At 40.5% G+C, this 10,332-nt stretch overlaps 1 protein-coding gene across 1 annotated transcript in view; it reads right to left on the reverse strand.

The window, feature by feature from the left end:
• Positions 1-204: 204 nt before the first annotated feature.
• LOC106820604 (COP9 signalosome complex subunit 8-like) overlaps positions 205-10,332 on the reverse strand; it is a 10,626-nt gene continuing 498 nt past the window's right edge. Inside the window, exons 2-7 of the mRNA XM_014825113.1 lie at positions 8,809-8,879; positions 4,371-4,419; positions 3,786-3,915; positions 2,298-2,405; positions 1,838-1,900; positions 205-629 (exon numbers count right to left, since the gene is read on the reverse strand). Of these exons, the coding sequence (XP_014680599.1) occupies positions 550-629; positions 1,838-1,900; positions 2,298-2,405; positions 3,786-3,915; positions 4,371-4,419; positions 8,809-8,879 (501 nt within the window). The 3' untranslated portion in view covers positions 205-549. The remainder of the gene's footprint in view (positions 630-1,837; positions 1,901-2,297; positions 2,406-3,785; positions 3,916-4,370; positions 4,420-8,808; positions 8,880-10,332) is intronic.

Consider the following 10,332-nt stretch of genomic DNA (forward strand, 5'->3'; position numbering starts at 1 on the left):
TGCGAATTCACCTCTGTGCAAGATTTACGATTACGAAGTAGCAATACGCTAGCAATATATTAGTAAACAATATCAGTACCATGAGCGGGTGGAGCTGATTAGTGGTCATAATAAGCTGATAGGAACCGTATTTACACTTGCTTCTTTATTTGGTTAGGCAATTGTGATGTTTGATGAGGGAAAGAAATCGTCGTTTTTTTTAAAATGCGGCAATCGGCATGCCGCAGCTCTTGTGTTATTATCTGCCTCTTTGATTCAATGTGAAATAGCATACTGCATACTTCATACAACTGTCTATCAATGACTACCCCTTAAAAATTTGGTTTTATACTACCAGTCTTAGCATCTGTAGATTTGTTCATTGTTCCTGTTCCATTTTTCATTTCGACATTTTTATCGGTCTTAATATCTGTGTATGAAACAATGGAAAGCACGAAAGCGAAGTATCGTCGTTCTAAACGCATCCCCGCATATTCCATTCGGCAGAGGAACGTGGCTTGCGACGCGGTAATGAAACGACTTCGAACCTAACCTTCCGTTTGTTTCGCGTCAATTTTCTAAGAACGACACGAAATCGGTCAGCTGTGACAGCTGCTGTTCACTCGGCAGCACATCGTGCGGTTTAACACCTGCAACACAGAGAGGTAGACACAGAGTAAACACAGAGGAAAAAGGTCCCTGCTGATTATATATTTTATATATATATATATATATAGGTATAATAACACATTAGACACAGAGTAATAACAGAGATTAGCATATATTATATAATAATATAATTATATAACTTAATAATTAATATATAATATAATATAATAATATATATAATATATTACAAATATATTAATAAATTATATAATTTAATAATAATATATATATATATATATCATATATATATTATATATATATATATACATATATAACACATAGACTCAGAGTTAACACAGAGATAGCATATATATTATATATATATATATATATAACATAGACTCAGAGTAAACACAGAGGAAATATATTTACGACGCACACGCACGCACACGCACGCATGCACGCACGTACAGCAGAGATGCCAACACTTTATCTGAGCAAACTGTAGTGAGGATGTCATGAAATCTGTCAGTCGAGGGTCACGCAGTGGACCGAGTATGCTAGGGGGGTTGCGGGATGCCCCCCCCCGGAAAATGTTGATTTGTGAATGCAATTTCCTGCATTCTGGGCGACCAAAAATGACAATAAGTTCAAAACTGATATTTGCTGCTAAATACATGTAGTATTTCAATCATGTTATATCAATGTAAACTGAAACAAACACTTGAAATATCATCAAAATGATTTTTTTCAATCGTAATAAAAGTCGTAGCTGTATGCAAACTGGTCGTAGTGGTCAAAATGCAACACGAAATTCGTATATAAATACGATAAATCGTAGTGGTTGGCATCTCTGACGCACATGCACACGCACACGCATGCACGCACACACACACACACACACACACACACACATCAAGAGTCAATAATCACAAATTTGTTTTTAAAACAAAATTAATCTGAGATTAGTTACCTCTGATATATATATATATAAACAACATATATATATATGAAAATGAAACAACTCACAAGCATATATACTGCCTTAATCAGCATGTTAGTAAACAATGTGCAAAATGCATACAACGTTTAAGAAAACACCTCAAGTCTCTAAGAGATTTCATAAGTCGCACAACTTTAAATGATAATAATAGTTAAAACAACATTATTGGTATCCTGTAATTCAGTGAAGTCAAAAATACTACTAAGGAAAAGGGAAACCCTGTATGTGAAGTATATAAATACTTACTTGGCTTTTTGGGAGATATCATTTTTGTTGTGCTGTCGGCATGCCAACCCCTTGCTATTGCTTCTGTAATACGCAAAAAAACACATGTACAATTAAATAATTTAATAAATTTCACAACAGCCTTAACGATGCGCTACACATTGTGCACATCATGGGCTGTAAACCAAAATGAGATTCAAATCAACAGTTAATTTAAATTCAATTTCAAATAACGATTTAATTCCGAATACGTGGAGCATGTACTGTCGAAGCTGTTTATTAGCTTAACCGTCTACTATAGAATGAACCCACCTATAAAATGCTCTTTAGGCATTAGGGGCTCTTAAGGATGCTTATATACAGCTTCAACTAAACCTTTGGTACATAGTAAAGAAATTAGCCAAGAGAAAAAGAAAATGTCCAAAGAAGTTTGACATGACTGCAAATAATCACAGACTTCACAGGACATGTAAAAACTTACCACTGACAGACTGATCTGGTTGAAGGCCAAGAAACTGTGAAAAATCTGCGATGCCGATCGATGAATAAGCTTGCGCCACCAGATCAAACGCTTTCTGCCGAACAGATTCTGTATCGAGGAACGTGAAGGATACACTCAAGGTTTTACGCCAAATTCCATTGATTATTAAATTTCATTCAAATTCGATGGCTAACACAAGGTGCCACCTCTCTGTACATGCTTATTTCTCCAACTACTGTCGCATGCGAACTTTCAGAGCATTTTGGGTGCCCGTGTGTGGTGAGCCGTGGTTATCTAAACACACATTTACTGATGACGTTAGAGGCATGATCCAACCAGCCTGTTCACGGTATGCCAGAATCGATCCGCCTCAACCCTCCAGTTGCGACTGATAGTTGAAATTACCGAGCGGTCGAAAACAGCATTTATACCTCGTTACTTACATTATACCGGCCCCGGTTTGTTAACACATAGCTTAGTGATGTCATGCAGTATGTTGCATTCGCACGTTTCGCATTAAATTGCGATGGTAACCTTGTAATTTCTCACCATTTCTCGAGGTGCACAAAACAATTTACCAATTTAGTGATTTCCGTTAGTCATGCATATGTCGCAGTAAGTACTAACAGTAGATGTTTCACATACGTTCACACATTTCACACACAGGCGGTTGATCATTGCAAAAAGTAGAAAAACGCTGATTTCTATATTTCGATTTCTACCACAGTGTCTTTCTACAGTACAGCCAGCATTACCACCATCCCTTTTGTATAGTTTTTTATTGCAAATCTGACGATTGCAATACCATTTCTCTGAATTAATATGAAGGGGTACCCCAATCATAGAAATAGGTCTGAGCACCCAGCCAGTACCGATATCGAAATTGTGATGATTTCTACCATACAACCTACTACTGTAGTAGAATCATACTACTGTAGTATGAATTTTTAATTCTACTGTAGTAGAATCCAAAAAAATTCGCCACTCCTGCGTAAAAGTACTCAGTCCCGGAATGACCATTTTCATCGCTGGGCACCACCTTCACAACTCCCTCTCTTATCTTCCACATTCGTTGGCCTCTGCTACTCTCCCAGAAGACAGGGCCATACTTAAAAAATTATATGTTTGCTGTCCTCCAACCGACCCACGAAAATAGCCGCGACCCAAAAGTTTTTTTTGACATTTTGGGATCCATATTATTATTTTTTTTTTTTAAACATTTTTCATAGTTAAGACTGAAACACAAAGAATGTGTGGCAAACACGAGGACAGACTTAAAATAACTATTATGCCTCACACAAAAAAATGACCTACCTACCTACCCACTAAAAAAATCATGGGTCGGGGGACAGCAAACATAGAATTTTTCAAGGATGGCCCAAGCTGCCATTTCTAACATTCAACACCCATCCCAAATTTCCTCCGCTCGATATTCATTGGCCTCCTCTACTTAAATAAGTGACAGTAATAACACGACGTCGCATTTACCTTCTAAGGCCGTCATGATGGGTTTGATGGACTCGGACCAGTCCTGCCGTAGGCTCACATAGATGCCACTGAAATTTCGCAACCACATCTTCTGGCCAACCGCCCAAATAGCAGCTAATTCCGGGTTCGACTGAATAAAATTAGAGAAGGGCATTAGTTGGATGAATCTGACGAACTTACGAACTACGACTTAGAAGCATTGTGTAACAATTCTGGGTCCGACTGAAAAAAATGGAAGAATCACATGATCAATTAGAGGAGTCCGACTTAGAAGCATTGTATAATGTCGGTCTCTCGTTAACTTCTCAATCTTCATAGAAATCCTGACAAGCTCGCATATATGTGTATGTAGTGCTAGTCAATGTTTTATTTTTGTACGCTTAATAAATTAATGTATTGAAAATGGACTTCTTTGTTTTATTGGTACTGTCGCATAGGAACTGCAAAATTGAAGTGAATATTTTACAAAATTACGTTAATAACACGCGATTTACACTATCTGAAATTCTATCTCGATTTCTGTATTAATACTCATTGCACTAAAATAAATCTATGTCTTTGCTATGGTGTGTATGTGACATGTACCTGTTTTACTGCTGGAGGAATTCGCTTCCACAGATACCTTGCATTGGACCTGAAAGTAAAAATATCAGGCACATTCATCAACTCTTACTATCAGTAATATATAAAGCGAGAGAAATTCATCTAAGACTACTGTATATATGGTATATAAATTATAATTATTTGTGACATTAATATTACTTGAATTATTCATTCCATGAAGTGGAATGAAAGGTTTATGATAACAAGCACACACATGCTTCCCTGCATGCTTGCCTGCATTCACACACATACATACATACAAGCACACACATGCCTCCCTGCATGCTTTTCTCGTTGTTTTACGTTGTTCACTTATTCCGTTGTTCAGTCTCGTTGTATTACGTTGTTCACTTATTCCGTTGTTCAGTCTCGTTGTATTACGTTGTTCACTTATTCCGTTGTTCAGTCTCGTTGTATTACGTTGCTCACGTTCTTCAGTCTCGCTGTTTTATGCTGTTCATGTTGTAACCATAGAAATATATATGAGACACTAAGAGTCTAGCTAGTATTATTTCTATGGATGTAACGCTGCCACGGACAACGTGACGCACAAATACGTCACACAGCACTTCGTCACAAAAAATCGCAATAAGAGAAGAAGCCCCCAAGTCTGATCTCTAATAGATTGTATCATCATCGAATTGCGTACGTGCGTACATGGTCGTAAACAGAGACACACACACGCGCGCGCTCGCACGCACGCACAACGCGCGCCCACACACGCAGGCACGCACACACACACACACACGTGCTATCCTATCTCGCTATCCTATCTGTCTATCTATATCGCTTATCAAAACTGTTCTCCGGGTTCTTGGTGGAAGAGCTTATCTCGTATGCAGGGACGGTAGCAGTACGTATCGTATCGTATAAACCAACATCAAACCTCCACAGCCCCACGCGGGCAATCAAGTTGCAAAAAGAGTTCGCCACATTCACTCACGGTGACATATCCGCCTCCCGGTATCCTCGTCACTGGACAGGTTAGCACCAGACGATCAGTGTTTTGGGGGGCACCCTGACATGGCGGGCACGTTGGTGAATCTTCAAGTGCTCTTCGGTGTAAGTTCAGCAGATCACAGATCAGCAGCAACGCAGTCGTTTTTATCCAGGGTGTCGGCCGAGCCAGTATGATAGGCTCTTTTTGCATGCACGGTAATAATCTCTCTCTACGGTTTTGTCAAGGAGTCCAACTGCTATCTGCTAGTGTGCTACATACACGCACCGTCCTTATAACAATGAGAGAACTAACCTTGCAGTGTGTGGGGGTTCGATTACGGCATACCCCACCCCACAAGAAAACAAATATTCTATGACGAAAACCCCAATAGAGGACCGAAAAAATAATCAGAAAATACCCCGGAGTTCGTTATTATTATATAGGTCATGTGATTAATCAACAAAGATAGATAATCTAATTGCTTTGTGCTGATGACGAAATAAAGCCTTAATAACGTAGTAATCAAGTTTTGCAAGATCGGCCTTGCCCCCGCGTTCCTACCGTATGCTTAGCAGACCAATATCTATATCGATTGAGCATGTATGTATATCGGATGTAATTTATAATCAAGCGCAAATCTCAGTTCGTCCCAAAATCCTTCTACCGTCAGGGTGGGTGGGTCGTCGCAACAATGAACATCCAGTCCGTTGTTCACGTGGTTCAGACCCTTGTTCGTGTTGATCGGGCCGTTTTTCGAATTTGTTCAGTCTCGTTGTTCGGCTTGTTCAGTCTGTTTTTCACATTGTTCAGTCTGTTTTTCACGTTATTAAGTCCCGTTGTTCACACTGTTAAGTCACGTTGTTCACACTGTTCAGTCACGTTTTTCACGTTATTAAGTCCCGTTGTTCACACTGTTAAGTCCCGTTGTTCACGCTGTTCAGTCACGTTTTTTTACGTTGCTCAGTCTCGTTATTCGCGTTGTTCATTACATTGTTCACATTGTTCAGTCTGTTGTCCACGTTGTTAAGTCCCGTTGTTCACACTGTTCAGTTTCGTTCTCTTATGTTGTCCACGTTGTTAAGTCCCGTTGTTCACATTGTTCAGTTTTGTTCTCTTATGTTGTTTACGTTGTTCACTTATTTCGTTGTTCAGTCTCGTTGTTTTACGTTGTTCACTTATTCCGTTGTTCAGTCTCGTTGTTTTACGTTGTTCACTTATACATGCCCTAGCCTGTAGGATGCAAAACTCATACTTCATCCCCTCCCGTCCGCTCCCTTTGCTCCCCTTGTCCCTCGACCAGCCCCCTTCTTCTTCTCCCACCTCAACCATCTCTCCTGGAACAAACTAACAGGTGCGAAAACATAACTTCGTTGGCGGAGGTAACAAACGAACAGGGGCGAAAACATAACGTCCTTGGCGCAGGTAACAAACTAACAGGGGCAAAAACATAACCTCCTTGGCGGAGGTAGCAAACGAACAGGGGTGAAAACATAACCTCCTTGGCGGAGGTAACAAACGAACAGTGGCGAAAACATAACCTTTTTGGCGGCGGTAACAAACTAACAGAGGCGAAAACATAACGTCCTTGGCGCAGGTAACAAACTAACAGGGGTGAAAACATAACCTCCTTGGCGGAGGTAACAAATTAACAGTGGCGAAAACATAACCTCTTTGGCGGAGGTAACAAAAACTAACAGAGGCGAAAACATAACCTCCTTGGCGGAGGTAACAAACTAACAGGGGCGAAAACATAACCTCCTTGGCGGAGGTAACAAACTAACAGGGGTGAAAACATAACCTCATTGGCGGAGGTAACAAACTAACAGGGACGAAAACATAACCTTCTTGGCGGAGGTATATAATGACCTTCACTTGCTAAATAACGCGCTCTTTCCTATAATATATTATAATATTTCTACGCGAACAGATTTATTCGCAACATTTCACTCTTGCTCATCGTCGGACTCATAAAACGGTCATAATCTCGGTGTTTATCACTAGATAAATCGCGCACGCGGGTATACGTTTAAACGTACGCAGCAATTTAGAACTTTGAACGTGGAGCGTGCCAGATGCAGAATTGATAAACAGCACACAGCCCTCCTTCGTTCCTATTTGCACAGTGCAAGCGTCTGGCAGCGTGTGCCCTCGCGGTGAGCGAGGAGCAAACATTCCCTGACAGTTACCGACGACTCATCGTTGCACACATCCTCTCTATACTGATCGCTGCAACAGCCACCATCATCAACCCACAGAATGCTAAACGCAATCCAGATGCTAAAAACTCCAATCAGGGTGAAATTCGCTACTTGTGTTGTACTAGTTTGTCCGTGAGTTGTGGTGGTTCTTGGGTGTTAGTCGTCTTACATACATACATGCACACACACGCTTGCCTGCATGCTTGCCTGCATTCACACACACACACACATACATACAAGCACACACACGCTTGCCTGCATGCTTGCCTGCATTCACACACATACATACAAGCACACACATGCACACACGCACACACACATGTATGCACGGACTCACGCACACGCCATAAATTACTACCCTGGACAAACTTGTGCAAATAACACTCGAAATGTTTAAAGCGTGTATTGCGAGAATTTTCCAGTGTTTTCCCCACTTTCATGATACCTACCGTTATTGCTTGAGTAACAGCAATTGTCTAGAGTAATGATAAAATTTCTTAGAACCTTCGTATTCACCAAATCCAATGAAATCATGCATGATTACAATTTTGCATTCTGTTTCTGTTTACCGTTGCCATCTCTCGGACTTTCTCGCGATAGCGCGAGACATCTACCACGGTGCGGTAATGCATACCGTCGCACTGTAGAAATCAGGTCAGAGTGTAAACGCAGACGTTTATACTAGCATAACACTAACAGCAGTGTAGTACTAATGCCACGTAAAGTCTGTTATTAGAGAAGCTTGTGGATTGCCAGTCAGATAGTAACATGGGAATGACAATGACAGAAAGTGCTCTGAATTATTGACATAAAAACTCAATAATATTTACCAAACAGAATTGCACGCCCTTTTGTTTTAATTATGTGCACTTGTTTGAAGACGGCATTTGTGATTTTGAGTCGGAACACGATAAAACTTATAGCTAGTATGATGTGGTCAATTCAATTTTTCTATGCTATAAGTTTATAACTGCATAAAATCTTGGTGTTTTGAATGTTGGTATAATCAGTGATATTTCCACTGTCAGGTGAGACTATAATCAGCTATATTGAGTTTTTCTGAGCCAAAAAACTCGCAATACACGCTTTAACATAGTACATTAATCGGACTTGTATCGAATACATGCATATATATATGCACACCACCAAGAAGGGCGGTAGACTGTACAACAGACATCTTACTCTATGTTAACTTCAGCACTAGTCAGTCTGCGGCAAACTCGACAGCAAATCTAACTACATAATTGTGATATTATATTATATATATGGTTGGTGTTCTTACGTGTCATTCTGTAGTAAGTACAGCCCCATCAGCTGTCCATAAACATGGCCAGAAGCTATGCCACCAGGACTCTGAAGTTGTTTAAAGAAATTAGAACATCAGTCTCAAAACATCAAAATACAAATCTGCTAATTACAGATTAATGGTTTCATGACTAACAAGCTTAAGAGTAACAAAAATCTGGATTATGATTGAGGAGAAATGTTTCTCAGTAAGGATGATAAGTGGGTGAAGTAGACTATCAAAAAGTAGCAGTAATGAATTAGTTAACTTCAACTTAGCTCTAGTACTATAGCTGCGGCAACTGTACGTGGGCTATAGCACTAGAGCTAACTTCAACTTGGCAGTATATTTTAAACGAAATTAAGTGCCTAACTAAGAAGCCCTTCACACATTGTCATACCCCCCGCAACATAAAATATGTGGCATTTCATTGTAATTTGTAAATCATTTATACAAGAAGAACAATAAAATAAGAACAATAACTTATTGAATACAGAATCTCCAATTCCTACTAGCACAGAAATATCTATTCTAAATGCACTGCACCCACTGAGTTAATCTCTATTATAAATAGCGCGTGTTGAAATGACCACAAAATGTAGGTATTTTACTGATAGCACGTCAGACCTGTGCTACTGACGCTGAGAGGGTCTATGTCCCCCAGGGTACTGCCGGAACGTACCCTGGCACTATCTAATATGCCGGACCGTACCTCGCCTACTCCACTAACGAGTCTAGGGAGTTGCCTACGCCTACTCCCTTACCCTAACCATATCAAATAGTTACCAGGGTATGTTCCGGTATACGGGACCGTACCCAGGGTACGTTCCGGCAGTATTCTGGCGGACATAGACCCTATGAGCGCTACTGACAGTACTGTGTTAGTGTTACACAGTCCAACAGTGTTACTGTGTTAGCAGTTAGGCATGCAGCCAGACTAGTACTACGCGATTATACTTAGTACAGCTGAGAGGGTCTATGTCCCCCAAGGTACTGCCGGAACGTACCCTGGGTACGGTCCGGTATACGGGAACGTACCCTGGGTACTAAATACTACTACTATCCAATATGCCGGACCATACCTTGCCTACTCCATTAACGAGTCTAGGGAGTCGCCTACTCTCTAACCCTAACCCTAACCATATCAGCTAGACAGTTACCAGGGTACCCAGGGTACGTTCCGGCAGTACCCTGGGGGACATTATGAGCCTTAGTACTGCACGAAGGGTCGTTGTCGTAACAGGTACTACAGATATGTACCCGAGGTAGTTTTAGGTTGTTTAGTATTGTTTATATTTTTATATGAGGTACCGGTATGTTTAGGGTTAGGGTTAGGGTTAGGGTTAGTGTTAGGGTTAGGGTACACTTCTGTAGTACAAGTCTGGTACACTTTGTGTATACATATATGTACCTCGGGTACATATCTGTAGTACCTGTTACGACAACGACCTCTTGAGCCCTACCTACCTACCTACCTACCTACCTACCTACCTACCTACCTACCTACCTATCTATCTATCT

The sequence above is a fragment of the Priapulus caudatus genome, unplaced genomic scaffold (genome assembly GCF_000485595.1).
Source record: "Priapulus caudatus unplaced genomic scaffold, Priapulus_caudatus-5.0.1 Scaffold42, whole genome shotgun sequence".
Lineage (NCBI taxonomy): Eukaryota > Metazoa > Priapulida > Priapulimorpha > Priapulimorphida > Priapulidae > Priapulus > Priapulus caudatus.